Source organism: Pseudopodoces humilis, chromosome 5, assembly GCF_049639895.1.
Source record: "Pseudopodoces humilis isolate 2021_Gansu_Grassland_sample_001 chromosome 5, ASM4963989v1, whole genome shotgun sequence".
NCBI classification, from domain to species: domain Eukaryota; kingdom Metazoa; phylum Chordata; class Aves; order Passeriformes; family Paridae; genus Pseudopodoces; species Pseudopodoces humilis.
Window position 1 is genome coordinate 71340735 of NC_142204.1, and position 16249 is coordinate 71356983.

General features: G+C 41.4%; 1 protein-coding gene across 1 annotated transcript in view; it reads left to right on the forward strand.

The window, feature by feature from the left end:
* The first annotated feature begins 1069 nt into the window (after window positions 1–1069).
* Window positions 1070–16249, forward strand: part of LRGUK (leucine rich repeats and guanylate kinase domain containing) — a 39075-nt gene continuing 23895 nt past the window's right edge. The window contains exons 1-10 of the mRNA XM_005530988.2: window positions 1070–1312; window positions 3087–3194; window positions 3807–3888; window positions 4934–5034; window positions 5413–5494; window positions 6254–6378; window positions 9302–9445; window positions 11686–11766; window positions 12387–12473; window positions 14271–14377. Coding sequence (XP_005531045.2) covers window positions 1133–1312; window positions 3087–3194; window positions 3807–3888; window positions 4934–5034; window positions 5413–5494; window positions 6254–6378; window positions 9302–9445; window positions 11686–11766; window positions 12387–12473; window positions 14271–14377 — 1097 coding nt within the window. The 5' untranslated portion in view covers window positions 1070–1132. The remainder of the gene's footprint in view (window positions 1313–3086; window positions 3195–3806; window positions 3889–4933; window positions 5035–5412; window positions 5495–6253; window positions 6379–9301; window positions 9446–11685; window positions 11767–12386; window positions 12474–14270; window positions 14378–16249) is intronic.

The following is a 16249-nucleotide window of genomic DNA, read 5'->3' on the forward strand; positions in this document are numbered from 1 at the left end:
TTCTTTCCCCTCGTTTATCTTGCAAGGACTTGTATTTAGAGACATCTTCTCCTCCTTTTCCCCTTTATTTTCATTCTCATTTTACCCCATTCTGCAATGTTAAAATAAAAAAAAAAAAAAAAAAAAGAAGGTGGATGTTAGACCTGAAAACTCAAATATCTTTAACATCTTTTATGTCAAATTTGTATTAGGAGCAGGTTGGTGTCTGTGAGAGACACTTGATATAAAAACAGGACAACACGCAAAGATATCTCAAAAGCTGTAGTTTTGCTTTCCCCTGCTGTGAGTCTCATCTCTTCTTATTTCCCAAAAAATTGGCAAAATTATATAGATTTTTTTTTTCCATCAGTTCTGAAATTGTGCCTTTTTCTTAAGGAAAAACAGTAGTTCACCACCAACTATGGAGCATTAATGGTGTGTTGTGACAGAAAGTATAGTACCAGAGATTATATTTATATTTATATGTCTGCACATATGTATATATATATAAAATTAATATTCCCAGGTCTGCCCAGTGCAATTGGAGGCACAAAACTCACTCATCTCTTCAGGCAGGAGAAGATATAGCCATTTACTGATTCCTAACACGAGGAGGTGTCTCCCCCTTCAGTCTTTTCGCCCTGAAATTATGCTATTTTCGGCCCTTCCCAATGGGATAGAACAGTCGCATGTTACAGGCAGCATCCTAGGGTGCCCGTGCAAATCGGGCTTGTAGAATAAACTCTTCGGTCTCCCTCCAAATACTGAGGCAGCAGTAAAGGCTCTATCGTCAGAGAGTCTTTGTGCGCCTCTTTATCTCCTTAAACTGATACATTTATATCGTTCATATGCTTGTTCTGCACCTCGAAGAAGGAGCGAGGCCAATGGCCGCTTCAGGGAGGCGAACTACAACTCCCAAGATGCTCCGCGGCGTGGTGGGCACCGCGAGGGGGCACCGCGCTGAGAACTACAATTCCCATGCTGCACTGCTGCAAGCTCTGCGCTCCTATTGGCTGGTTGAGCGGTTGGCGCGAATTGCCGCCCTCTGAGGCGTCTCCATGGCAACCAGTAAACAAATGGCTGCGGCCAGGCCTGAGCGGGGACGGGACCGATAGCGGAGTTCCCTCTATCTGCTCCTTCCTTATCACAGCTCATGGCGGGCGGCGAGCAGAACGGGGGAGAAGGCATCCTCGGGGAACCGCTTCCTCCTTCTCACGAGCCGCCGCATCCCCTCACTCAGGGGTTCCCCGAGGAGCAGCCCCAGCCCGGCCCGCCTCACGGCGAGGATGAGCAAGAGGAGGACGGCGAAGAGGAAGAGTCAGAGCGCTCAGAGGTTCAACCCGGGGCTCCCCAGCTGTTTGGGGAGGGGTGTGTGCTTGTGGGGGAACTGCCCTTTCCCCCCTCATCACTCAGTGTAGATGTGGGGAAAGAAGGGGGAGGGAATGGGAGCATCAGGTAATTGGGTTTGTGTCCCGCTCACCTCTCATTTCTGCCTTGTTTAGGGTCCCTTCCATCCCCGTGGCGTCTAGGGTACTCCTAGATTGTCCCTCTCGCTCACAAAATCAATTAGATTGGAAAAAAAACCTTTGAAGATTGTCAATTCCAGCCACTAACCCAGCACTGCCAAGTCTCCTGGCCATATAAGATAAATTGGCACGTGTATGGCCAAATTAACCCCATTTCCTCTTGAAATTCCCAGCCCTGAGCTTCACTAAGCCCCATGGACACGTGTGGATTTTCTCTCCCTTCCCTGCTGGGCTTGAAATCCCAACACCACAAAATATCACCTGGTAACTTTGCCTTGTGGAAATTATTCGGCGCTCTCCCGTGCTGTAACACGTAGGTGCTGTAATTTAGGTGATTCCATTATTTTTCTCGCTCCCTGGGTTAGCAATTGTCTTGTGGCTCCTCCGAGCTCGTGGGAATTTCACAAACCATTGGCTGATTTTCTCATTAAAGCCACGCCGTGGTTCATTAGTGCCATCTGTCAAAGCAGCCTCTTTGGCAAAGATTTCTCCTCTCAGGAGCAGCGCTGAGCCGCTCATGCCGAATGTTATAGATACAAATTATATTATTGGCCTTTCGCAGATATTAAAATGAATGTTACATGTGTAAGGTTAGGAAACTTCGTTGTATTAATATAGCTTACTCTGTTATCGATGAAACTTAGAAATAGTGGTATAATACATTGATATGTTAGGCTATAACATGATATTAAAGCAAAAACTACTTTTGTTTATATAAACCAGAGATTGAAAAGACAGTCAGAGACCCCCTGCATTCTTAGATTATTTTATCCAGATGAAGACAGCAGTGACCAGTGTTCCAGGGGAGGAATTTATTTCACCTCTGTTACCACAGAGTGTGAGGCTGAAGAGAGAAGATTGATCTATTGGGAAGGGGGCGAGTTAAAACTAAACAAAGAAACATCTGAAACTTAAGAGAAATGTTTGAATTACGCATGAGAATTTGTAAATATGTAATAGGGTTCTGTTTTTAAGGGACAATCCTTTGTCAGTAAGGTGCGCCCTCAGCTGAATGCTGAGGCACCTGGCCATATTTGTATATTTTACTTTATTTCTATCTCCTAATTGCCTTTCTATTAAACGTCTAAAATTTTATATAAAAAATACATGAACCTCGTTTTTCACACCAAACAAATGGAAAGGGCTTCCAGTAATGTGCATTTTGGGGTGCAGCACCCTGTTAATGCCGGGATGTTAAAATCTGTAATCAGTATGAGCTGCGTGGCTCAACATCCCGGGGAACGGGTCCTGTGCTTCATCCAGGAGGGAAAAATTAAACATCCCAGCAAAAACCTGATGAGCCTTCTCAAATGGATGGAGCTGGCACGTGGCACGTTTCTGTTTAGCTGTTTGGAGGGCAGGGTTTTTTCCCTAATAATCGTTTTTTCCCCCCAATAATAATTTTTTGTAGTGGGGTGGTGAAACACTGGAAGCAGCACTTGATTGAGCTTGATTTGATTGAGATTGAGATTGAATTATCAACCCTGCTCCCACTGGAACCCCTCTGGATTCCCCCAAGTGTGGAATTTCCCTTCATGAATCTCCCCTTAATCCATTTTTCCCTGTTCCTGGTGTTTTTAGGAGCAGCTGAAGGGGGTGTTGGATGAAGACACCGCTGCTGAGGGACTCCACACCTTGGGCTACTCAGCCCCTGGGACTGAATATGCTTATCTTCATCTGTCACTTCCAGTAAGTACAAGCAAAAAACATCAGTTTAAGGCGCTTTTCTGCACAAATATTTCCTTTTTTCAACAGCAAATAGTTGGCTTTGTTTAAAAAAAAAAAATGCCAAGAGGCAGATTTTTGTCTCTGCCTGTTTCATGTACAGGGTTTTTGATAAGACTCAGAGATGCTCCTGTTGACTGCCAGAGGTTTGTTTTTTTTTCATGTAGTAACATCAGCAGTGAGATTTTTGATCCAGTCCTCAGGTGTGAAAAATGTATCTTCCTGCTCCAGTCAGCTGGAGGGAAAAAAGTGGAGGAATGTGTAAAACACCTGGAAATGCTGCGTTCAGGAGGTTAAAGTGGTTGTGTCTTTTCAAAGCTCTCTGCTGTTCCTCTCTTTTCCACACAGCTTTGCTTTCCTGGCGTTTTTCCTGGCTGCAGCTCTCTTTTTGTTGTTTCAAAGTCATTTTTTTTTTGGCATTTTCTCCATTTCTGGCTGCTCCAGCATCACTTTGTGTAGATGTCACCTTGTTCTGCTGCTGCAGCTGGAGGGACCTTGGGGCTCCTCTCCAATGTGCGAGTTTACACAGCCGGTTATTAAAATCATGATTAAAATCCCTTCCTTTCCTTTTTCCAGGGTCGAGAGCTGAGTGACATCAGCATTCTCTCTGGATACATTCACCTGCAGAAAATGGAGCTTTCCTCCAATAAAATTAATGGTATGGAGTAAATAAACTACAAATTCTTGGGTTGTGAAACTGTTTCAGATGAGAAGTGCACTGGACCACGGAGCTTCACTTTCACAAAGCCTGGCTGACATTTCAGTGGTGTCAAACATTCCAGAGAGCCAGGCTTGATCTCCTCCAAAACACCCAAAATATCCATGGCTCATTAAGACCAGCATATGTTTATCAGTGGGAAAGTGGAGGTTAAACTCTCATTTTATTACCCAGAGATAAAATTCCAGCAGATATGTCAAGGTGAAGGTGGAGATTTGATGTGTGCAGGTGGCAGAATATTCAAGTTATGCTTGGTTTGGTTTTCCCAGCCTTGAGTTTTCCCTTGTCAAGGTTTTCCATGGGTGACAAAAGGTAAAAAAAAATCACATTTTTTTTTAAATTTAGAAAGCTGCCAAATGGAGACTGGGATTAAACTCCATCAGCTGCTCCTTCCTTCTCCCTCATTTTTTTTTTCTTCACATTTAACATCAAGTGGAATAAGCAGTGGTGGGGCAGCCACATTATTTCTCTCGAGTTCCTTTCACTTTAGGAGTTTGAGTCAAAGAATAGCAGCACTTTTGTGAAGCAGCTCCTCTCCCTGCTCATTTTAATAAGAGAGTTTTTTTTTTTTCCTGTGGAGGCCAGATATGAACAGAGCAGGGACTTTTCCATAGCAACCACTCATTTACTCCTCAGTTGTGGCCTAAATGCTTTTCTCCACTAATTGATAACTCAGGACAGAGTGAATCTATCCTTCTAGAGGTGGATAGAATATAAAAATAATTTCTTGCTTAAAGGCAAGTCAGCTGGCGTAATGAAAATTGAATGTCGAACTCAGATATTTATTCTTTGTGGTTTATAAACCATTTTTTTTTGTTTCCTCTAGGAGAAGGTGTTAATGTATCTGATTTCTGCACTTTAGGCATCACTTTCTGAATGTGCAGCTCCAAATTGACTCTTAATTGCTCCAGGATGTAATTATCACATTTTGCCGTGATGATCTTTGCATTCAGGCACAGGATTTGACATTTTGTTTCATTTCTAGATCTTTCCTGTATCAGTCACATGCCTTATTTAGTAGAGCTGAATGCTTCCAAAAACAAACTGACCACGTATTTCAGTTTTAAAGCACCTAAAAACCTCAAGGTAAGTCTGCAAAAAAAAAACATTTTAAAGTTTTAAACCCAAAACCATTTTCTGAATCTAAGTTAAATCTTGCGTGTTTGAGCATAGGCAAAAGTCAATTTTTATCCTTCTTTCTTACCTCAGTTCACATTTTACTTTTCCATTTTGCTTTTCCAGGTTCATTTGGGTCTGTCTTTTATTTATGCCTTATATTTATATTAATGAGTATTTTGTTTATATTTTTGTTTATTTATTTGTATTTTATTTATGCCCTTTTATTTTCTTCCCCACTGAACCCCTGCATATGGTGGGAAGGTGGAACACTCAGCAAACTCCCAGCCAGAGTAAGTGCTGAAGAAATAACCCCAAATTCCTCTCTTTCTTTTTTTTTTCCTTTAGGAAGTAGATTTTTCACACAATCAAATCCCAAAAATGCAAGATTTGTCAGCATATCACTCACTCACCAAACTGCTGCTGGATTGTATCCTTTGAGGAATTTGTGTCTCAGACTCTGACACCTGGGGCAGGGTTTTACCTTTTTTTTTGATTTTGGGCAGATTTCTCTCACTTCATCCATTTAAAGGAGAAATTTGAGCTGGATTTGTTGTTAAAAGTTCTTTGTTTAAGGAATTTGAGGAGTTCTGTTAATGCTGAAGTTTGCTGGGAGGAATTCTAATTACTTGTACCGCTGTTTTTAACTGTAATGTTAATTTAAAATAAAATAAATAATATAAAATAATATAAAATAAATATTAAAGTATTAAAATAAAATTTATAAAAATAACATATAATATAATATAATATAATATAATATAATATAATATAATATAATATAATAATATAACATAACATAATACAATAATATAATATAATTAATATAATTAATATAATAGAAATATTAATAAAATATTTTTTAAAATAAAATAAAAATAAACAGAAAATAAACATAAAAAAACCCCACAAAATAAACATTAAAAAATAAACATAAAATGTCCTCTCAGGACAGATGGCCAGGACAAAACAGGTATAATTTAGAGTGGAATAACCCCATAAAATTATAAATTATTGAATAATTTCTGCAGAATGCTCCAAGCAATGGGATTTAAACCCCTTCAGGATGAACCCTCTCCTGCCCAGCTCCCCACACCATCAAATCCAACTCAGTTTGTTAATTTATCCCCTAATTACCGCTCAGGGTTTGCGTTCAGCTCTTTGTTTTTTTCCTGAGAGCTCTGCACAGTTAATGAGATTGAGGAGATCCAAGGGCTGGAGAAGTGTCACAGCCTGAGCCAGCTGGGTTTGTCACACAACAGACTCACCACCATCCAGGGCCTGGAGAATTTGCCCATCAGAATCCTCAACCTGGTAAGAAAGAAATCATTCCTGATGGTTTTCCTGCTTCTTATCAATATATCAATATATCAATACCTTAATGAAGATAATTACAGAACAAATTCCCGGAGGTCTCTGCAATATTGCTTATTTTTTTATTTTTTATTAATAATACAAATGTTGCGCAGAAACACAACCCAAACCTATTTTTGATGCAACCCAGTTGCTCTCAAAACAACAAGCTGCTTTTAAACAGCTTTTTCTTTGAAATAAGAAGTGAAAAATATTTAGTGGGACTTAAAAAATAAGCCCCAAAAAAACTATACAGGGCTCCTTTTGGCTACATTAGTTTTAAGCACCCATATAAATATTTGAAGTGAAGTGAATGAATCCCTTATCAAGAATAGAAATATTCTTTTCCAATCCTTTTTAAAAATTTAAAGGTTTTTCTTCTGTTCTGTAGAAATGGATATAGAAAATACCAACTGAGATTGGCCCTTGGCTGCTGCAATATTCAGGGAAGGTGTTCACATTTAGCATGTTTTGAATAATATATTCAAATAGTGTTAATAAAATTATATTTCAGATCTACAATACCTCCAGGAGCTCTCAGTGATTCCCTCAGTGGCAATAAATTGGAATTTGTTCTCATTTTAGTGGGGAAGATTAACTCAGATTGGCCAAATCCCATCAAAATGTTCTGAAAGGAGCTCCAGGAGTGTGAGGATCTTTTTTTTCTAAATACTTTGAAGCTCTTTACTCTAAATTTGAGCCACAGCAAGTCCCTTCACCACTGATGTCCTGGTTTGTTTAAAGGTCTAACAGGAATTCCCTTGGGAATCTGCTCTGTCCAATGTAGGGAGATTGATAACAATTAAATCTTATTAAATATGGACACAATCCTCATTTGGGGTTCTTAGGTGCTGACATCACTAGTGATAACACTGCTTGTCTTTTTTAATTAGCCATGTGGAAATTATGGAAATTGATTTTAGCAGAGCATTTTCTTTGGCTAATTGGAATAAAATGCAGTTCTCTTTTTTTTTTTAATTGTCATTTTTATCCCCTCTCTTCCCAGTGATTCATCTTTCTCTCCCATTTCCCCTTGAGCTTTTTAGGCTGAAAAGAATAGAAAGTTCTGAAGTTTGGGAAGAAGACTTCAAAACTTGTAAATTCTGCCTTGCTGTACCAAAAACCCCTTTATCCCACTCATGTTTGCAGGGAAAAAATTAAAATGAGAAGCACAGCTCTAATGAACTGGATTCTTAGGAATTTTCTGCTTTTAAAGGATCTATCCCCAAATCCCTTTTGTTCACAGAATTTTCTCTGCACCTCTGGCTCAGCATTTTGCAGCTCCAGCTCCGAGCTGCACCCGATTAACCAGAGGTCTAACGAAGCTCAGGAACAGAGAAGGAGCCTCCACGCTATTAATAACCTAATTAAATATTTAAAAGTCAGGAAAAATGTCAAGGACAGACAACTGGATTAACATTAGAGTCAGCTGGCTTATTTATTTCAACAGTTCCTAAATATTTATTAATAGAAGATGAGGCTTCCAAGCTTTTAGCATAAGATGAGGCTGATGGCAAAAGAAAATTTGCAAGGTTATGGAGGAGGAATCCTGTGGAGAGGCCATCTGGGAGTGTGTGGCCACTGGGACAGGGATGAGCAAGGAATTGTTATCCCTGCTTGGAGTTTGTGGCAGAAATGATTTGTGGGGCCCTGAGGAATGAAACCATCTGGAGGCCAGTGAGAAACCAGGGCCTCGTTTGAAATAACTCTGAGGGGTGGTTATGGGTTCTCAAAACTTTGGGGTGTTTCATGTGGGAAAGTCTGGAAGAATTTACAGGAAAATAGTTTTTTTTTTAAAAAAAAATTATCTTTTAAACATTTCTGTGCTGTCCCTGACAGTGAATGGAGCCTTTACTTAATGTGCATAAACACGGATTTACGTATTCCAGAGAGATTTTTGTATCAGAGGATTGTGGAATCATGAAAAGATTGGGCTGGAGGGGACCATAAAGATCATCCAATGCCACCCCATCCATGGGCAGGGACACCTCCCACCATCCCAGGCTGCTCCCAGCCCTGTCCAGCCCAGCCTTGGACATTCCAGGGATCCAGGGGCTGCTCTGGGAATTCCAGCCCAGCCAGGAATTCCTTCCCCAGATCCCATCCATCCCTGCCCTCTGGCAGTGGAAGCCATTCCCTGTGTCCTGTCCCTCCAGGCCTTGTCCCCAGTCCCTCTCCAGCTCTCCTGGAGCTCCTTTAGGCCCTGGAATGTGCTGAAAGCTCTCCCTGGATCCTTCTCCTCGCCAGGGGAACATTCCCAACCCTCAGCCTGTCTCCTCTCCATCCTACCTTAATTTTTTCATTATTTATTCTGTAATCACAAGTGTAAATAGAGCCATGATTACAGAGGGAAATTCAATGTATTTATGTATATATATTCCATAATTTTCCATGCATCTCTGTGTTCTAAATTTTGAGGTGGATGGTGACAAGAGTGTTCTTGGGCCAAGATCAGCTTTTAAAAAATGTCAGAGCTCTTTTTATTGCTGTTTTCTCTTCAAGGTGAGTTGGAGATAAGCTAATCAGGAGAGAGCTGATTCCTTTATTTCCTTGAGCAGGAATGCGACATACCAGGATGTGCATGAGGCTAATGCAGAAAGGCCTATTTGTGACAGGATTCTCCACAAGAAAGGACCCTAAAATCCAACAAATAGTTCTTTTTTCCCTTCAGGAATGTTGTTTTCCATACAGGTTTATTAACAGGAAGGTAACACATCAGGAGGCTAATCCATAAAGGCCTACTTGTGACAGTATTCTCCATGACAAAGAACCCTCAAATCCAACAAATAACTCTTTTTTTTTTTCCCCTCAGGAATGTTGTTTTCCATAGAGGTTTATTTGCAGTTTCTCTGCTTTCATTTTTTGTCGTTTTTTTTCCTCTTAGAGCTTTAACCAGATTGAGAAGGTGAATGGGCTGAAGACCTTGAAAGCTCTGCAGAGGGTGGATCTGTCCAAGAATAAAATCAACAGTCTGCAAGGCTTGGAGGAGCACAATCTACTGGAGGTGATCAACCTGGAGGATAACCAGGTACCAGGCTGAGCTCAGCCTCTTCCAGCAACCCAGAATATTTTAATTTTTTATCACTCAGCTCCTTGAAGGGCTCCAAAAAATCACTCAGCACTGCAAGAAATGAATATTAGAAAAGACAAGATATTTTCTTTCAGTGTTTCCCACGTGGATTCCTGGTGTCCTCTCAGCCCTTATTTAATATTTTAGGTGGGTTTGTCTCCTCTCAGGTCCCACTTTAACGCTCTCACACTTTGAGAATTCCCAGTGCTCCCCTGGCTGGGTCAGACAGGGATGAGTTTGCAGCTTTTCCAGCTGGATTATTCCGGAGGATCTTTACTTACACCACAGCTCTGCTGCTGCCAGGCCTCAGGGGGAATGGTTAATATCTCTCAGCTCAATTTTATGACCTCAGATTCTTCTGTGCTCTCAGCTGGAAACTCCCTGCAAGGCAGAACTGCAAGAACTCTGTTAAAAAGTGGATTTTGTTACACAGCACAATTTTCTGTACTGGAAGTACAGTGGCACCATCCGACTCATTTGAATTTTGAATGCCAAACCAAATATCCACAGTAATTTTGATATTGATCTTCCAGCATCTTTAACTGAAAAAAAAATAAATTTGTGAATCACTCTGACGTCAAAGACATGCGAAAAAAGAGATAATCTAAGAAAATAAAAATATAAAGCAGCAGCAAAACATTTTCTGTCATTTTTTTCCCCCTAGAAAGAAGATTTAATTCAAGTCACTGTGGATTCTTTTTCTCCCTGTGTTTAGGTTGACATTTAAAGGTACCTCAATTGCAGCAGACAGGAAACTCTCTAATGGTGTGGTTGTTATTAACATTAATAACACCACTTCCACTGCCTTATTTATTTTCCACTGTTCTTCACAGCACATAAAAACTCTTAATTTCACCTCATCAAAACTTGCCTCTTTGAATGATGTCATTGAAACTGTTTAATGAGTCACCTTTTTTTGAAAGTTGCTTTCTGAAGGATAATTTAAAGGGGAGTTTTAATTGATTAACACGTGGAGTTACTTCAGCTCACTCAGGATGATCTTAAATTCTTGGGTTTTTAAAAAATGGGCACAACAGGTTTAGCTGCAAATGTCCTTTGTAAACATTCAGTGAGTTTCAACTGTTGATGGTTGAAATCCTGGGATTTATTTAAGAAATCCACTAAAATCACATTTAACTTCATCAAAACTGACCTGGGTGGGGTTGTTCTTACCTCAAAGTGAGTTTTGAGTAAGCTGTGGTTGAGGTTTATGTTTTTAGACACTTTAAAAGGATTGAGTATAAATTAGGGAGAATCTGGAATCTTTTCGGTTCAGTTGGGTTTTCAGGATTTAAAAGGGGCTGTGAAAGAGATGGAGAGAGGCTTTTTACATGGAAAAATACAGGCAGGAGAAAAGGGAATGGTTTTACACTAAAAGAGGAGAGATTTAGATTGGATTTGGGGAAGAATTCCTGGCTGGAATTGTGGGGAGGTCCTGGAATGGAATTCACAGAGGAACTGTGGCTTCTTCTGGATTCCTGGGAGGGTCCAAGACCAGGCTGGAGCAGCCTGGGATGGTGGGAGGTGTCCCTGCCCGTGGATGGGGTGGCACTGGGTGGGTTTGAAGGTCATTCCAACCCAACCCATTCCACATTCTTCCCAAACCAAGAAAACCAGGTTTCCTTGGGCCACACAAACCTTGATTCACCCCCATAACTGAGTGCCCAGCTTTCCTTTGTGCACAGATGAGACCTCAAACAGCTTGGACCCTCTGGACCCCCTCATTTTTCCCTCTGGACACACCCAAGGACAAAAATCCTGGTCCTTTTTAGCTGCAAGTTCTATAGGACAAACTTGAACTTCAGTGAAAAGAAACTCTTAGATGGATTTTTTTTAAATTTTTTTTTATTTTTTAAACTACCCAGCCAGAGCACGAATTTAACTGCAGAATTGCCTCACTTGAGCCCATCAGCACATTAAAAGCCAAATGCGTTAGGGCTTGACATTTGAAAGAGCTGGGAAAATGCAGGTGCTTGGAAATTGCTGTGTGGATTATCCTGCTGCTCCAGCTAAGAGCCAGGTTGTCTCCTTTTGTGCCTCATGGAGTGCAGTTAACATGTAAACCCCTTTTGTGATTTATAATAATTTTTTTTAATGCCCAGATTTGAAGAGCAGGCATTAAAACACTGCATTCTCCCCGTGCTGTTCTCACGGGTTGTGTTGCTGCTGATTTACGCTCGGTTTCTGTCCCTGCTCAGGTGGCTGAGCTGAGTGAGCTTAAATGGATTGAAGATCTGCCTCTCCTCAGGATTTTAAATCTTCTAAAAAACCCTCTGCAGGTAAGAAAGAATCAAAAATGAGAACCTAAACGTGGTGGTTTGGATCCTTTCAGCCCCAGTTTCTGCCTCTAGAAGAGGACAGGTCATTTGTCTTGAGTGATCCAAGATGATTCTATCCCAACTCTTGTGATTTCTAAATTTTGTGTGAACTTTACAGTCATTCCCAATGCCAGAAAGAAGAAAAATATTAAGAGTTTAATTTTTTTCTTGTAATTGCCAGGTTTTTATTGGCTTTTATGAGGCTGGTCTGTCATGGCACACGATGAAATTAGCAGGAAAAAGTACCTGAAATAGACTTTTCCTGGTTTTCAATGATCTGAAAGGCTTTTCCTGCTGAGATGTCCTTCTCCTAAGCAAAGTCTGATCAGATCCCTTTCCATTTTTAAATTCCCATCATGTCATTTTGAATATTATGGTTACAAGGTTTTGAAGAACTCAGCTCTTGCTGCAGCAGCTGAGCTCATGAAGGGTCAGTTTGGGCAGTGTCTTGACACCCTTCAGGGTAAAAAACCTTTTATTTTCCAATGTATTAAGGCAAATTTAATTTTAACCAATTGGAATTAAATATTGGCTGGATTAAATTAAGTATTTTCTGTCAAAATGGAAATTTTTTCCCTCAGGAAGAGGAAGGTTACTGGCTCTCGGCGATTTTCATGTTGCTCCAAGTCACAGAACTGGATCTCAAGGAGGTTTCTGTGGAAGAAAAGGTAAGCAAACACCATTTAATTCTGGAAGTTTTCTAAATAAAGAACATAAAATCCAGGCTTGCAGTTGTAGCAAACCTCCTCCCCCAAAATCCCACTTAGCCAAAATTCTGTTGGATTGGAAACCTTTCCCTGCTGTGGTGGATTTTGGTGTCTGTGGTGGACCCAAGCCGTGCTGGAGCTGCTGTATTTCAGGGAATTATCCTTTCAAAACCATCCTTTCAGGGAATCCATTACTCCCAATTTTATCTGTATAAATTTGGGGGTTTTTGTTCAGTGCCAGGCTCTCTCCATCATGAACACACAGATGATAATAATACCAGAGTGCAATTTTCCCCAGCTGCCCAAGATGTTGATCTTATTCTTTATGTGCCAACCTGTTTTCATCTCAATACAATTTTGAATATATCAGTGAAATTTTTCCTTCTCTATGGGCTGTAAAAGTGAACCTGAGGGACTGGTTTTGACCAGCATTTCACTTCTGAGAGATAAAAGTTGTTTCACAAAATCCTCTCCTCGTGTTATTTCAGGGTGCCTCCTCTAACCTCAAGAATTCTCTTGCCAAACTGAATTTGGAGGCAGCAGCTCTCTGTCTAACACGAAATGGATGTGCAGGAATGTGGGTTAGATCAGGAATGTCGCTTGGAAGTGGAATTCCTGCTTGTCCAACTCACCATGCGATTCCCACTGTGGAGAATAAATATCTCTTGCAGTGAAAGGAGTTCCTACACTTCCTTCAGGATACCAGGATGTGCTCCCAGCCGCTAATTCAGAGCAAAGGACCAAATTAGAGCTAAAATGAGATTACTTCACTCCTCCTGAATCGTGGGGATGTGGAGTTCTGAGTTCTGGGTGTTTCCCCTCTGATTTCCCCGCGCTGCTGGCTAACGCAGGCCTGGCTGCCACACAGCCCTGGGATTCCAGGCTGGAAAGGACCTCATGGATTGTCTGTTCCAGCCTTTCTTGGGAAAAGCACAATCAATATAAATCCATGTCCAGCCCAAAAGGCAACCAGCATTGGTGAACCCACCACTTCCCTGGGGAAATAAATTCTCATGGAATCCAGGAGGGTTTGGGTTGGATGGGACCTCAAAGCCCTGCCTTGGACAGGGACACCTTCCACCATCCCAGCTTGATCCGAGTCCCATCCAACCTCCTCTTGGTTATTCCAAAGGCCGATTGGTCTCATTTTGGAATTGGAAATTTGGAATTGGAAGTTTTCTGTCTCGTGTCCCACGGGCTTTGCCTCGGTCATTCTTTAATTATTTCTGAGCGTGTGGTGTTAATAACCCCCAAAATACGCAACTCCTTAGTGGTCAGCAGAGCTTCCAACAGGATGGATGGAGGGAATCCTTGGAGTCTGAGTGCTCTCCCTCCCAGGAAAGGCAGGAATGCACTGTCAGGGGTCTGCTCGCTCTGTTAATGCCTATCCTGTAATAAACGAGTGGCTTCAGTCCCCAAGGATTTGAGTTTGGCACCTTCCACCAGCACTGAGAGGATGCAAATGAACAGGTAATTAAAACCTCAGCAAAACTCTTCTTGCATCCTATGTGGCATCGTGTTTTCTTCCCAGGAAAAGGTTGAATACATTAAAGACGGTGAGCTGTATCTGGCTGCCTTCCATCCATCCCTCAAATCATCCTTCAATCCCCAGGAAAGATTTCTGCTCCTGACCCTCGGGAGCACAAAGCCATCCTGACTCCTGGTGATCTGCCAAGCCTTTTGCAGCTGGAAACAATTCCATCACTTCTCCCTTTCCTTCCCCCCCCCCCCCCCCCCCCACCTAAATTTTGGGAACAGGTTGCTGCTGTGAATAAAGGGGACCCTCCTCCAGAGGTTGTGGCTGCTGAAGATCACAGGACTCACCTTTCGTACAACTTTCAGCGGCCCCAGAGAGTCCTGGACAGGTGAGTTCATTTCACAGCTGCTCCTGACGGTGGCACTCAAGTAAAGCAGAATTTTGTCACGTTCAGAGGGACATTTTTCCCGAGGAGAACTCCTGCAGGATTCTGCCAGCAGCCCGAAAACGAGGCAAATCTGATTTGGTTCAAATTGATTACGTAACGAAGCTCTTCGTTCACCTCTAAAGTCTGAGACAGATTGTCCACAGCTCCGCTGCCTTTCCTCAATCTGTTGGAGCAGATGGGCACTCTCACCACAAACGAGACACGCAAAATCCCTCCCCATGCCCAAAGGCACCAGAAAAATCCCTGGAGGCAGCAGAGAGCTGGAAAACTTCTCCTTCCCCTTCTGTTGATGCCTTCTCTCCCCACTGCTGGCATCCTGGTGGGATAAAATGATTTTATTTGGGGCGCATTTTGAGTTCATAAGGGGAAATTTCCACGTTTTACCAGAAGAAGATGATTCCATGGATATCATGGAAGGGAGAAGCAGGTGGATGCTCTTTTCCCAGCATCACCATTCCCAGGTGACTTCTCCCAGTCTCGTTTCTCCTCCGAAAAATGGAATTTTTGCTGCTCTGCAGGTGTGTCACGATATTTGAGGAATTCTTGGAAAATTCTTCCACATAATCTGATGGAATACACTATAAGTATATGTGGATTATTGTTATATTGGCTGGGCACTGAGATCAACCTTTGTGCCCCGTTTTGGTGCTGAATTAATTAAAAACTGAGTAACCTGATAGAAAATCCAGCATTTGGTAGCTCAGAAATTTGTATTTTTATTGTGACTCTGCATTCTGAGATCATTCACAAAAAACAGGAGCCTTCCCAGTTGTGACAACAGCTCTGAGAATTCTTTTAAAAACAAAACCCCAAAGATTTATCTTTTTATTTTTGCAAGGTTGGAGATTTCCTAAAATAAAAACACGAAATTGGCTTATTTTTCTTCTTAAAAAAAAACCAAAACCCCTAAGGTTTTTTTTTTCCCCCGAGGGCTGTGTTTAAATATTTGCTTTAAATATTTGCTTGGTGGATTTTTAGATTGATGGAAAGAAGGAATTCTGCCTTCTGCCAGAGGAAGTGTGCACACAAACACAAAAACATCGGCCCAGCCTTTGTGGGACTGCCCCAAAAAATTGTTAATGATGCCTCGAACATTGGCCCGTGCTCAGCTGGAAAGCACTCCAGAGTCATTAATGAAATCTTCCTAATTATTATTGCCTTTTCCACCCAAAAAATGCTTTTTGGAACCAGATCGGGGGAGTTCATTTGCATCTCTCTTTCTCCATCAGGTTATAATTAATTCTGGGTTAGTGATATCTTTATTATTACAAATAAAACCTGGAAACAAAGCAAAAAGTTCTATTTTTGCCTGCCCCACAGGCACAAAACATTGAATTTCCTTTTCTTCCCTCTCTCAGTTTGTGATTTTACCAGTAATATTGTGAATATTTTGGGTATTTTCACCTCCTAAAGATGCAGGTGACATTTGAAAATGTTGCTCAGCTACACGGGGAGCAGAAATTTAATTTCATCTCCAGTCTGTTGGGCCAGGACAGGACGATTTTTGGTACCTGGCTGTTGAGGAGAAACCCATTCAGAGAAAGACCCAGAGCATGGTTCTTCTTGACAATTAAAATAATTAGTCATTGGAACAATTTACCGAAAGTTCTCCACAACTGGAAGGTTTTAAATTCAAATATGATCTCACGGAACCTCAGGTATTGGGCCGGAAACAGGAACTAACTTGGAGAATTCCAAGTGGGATGAGGGGAGGATGATTTTGATCATCAAAACAATCCCTTCTGGCCTAAAAGTTTATTAATCTTTCACAGCAGTGCCCACAAAGACAAAGAAATTTGAATTAAGAGCCCA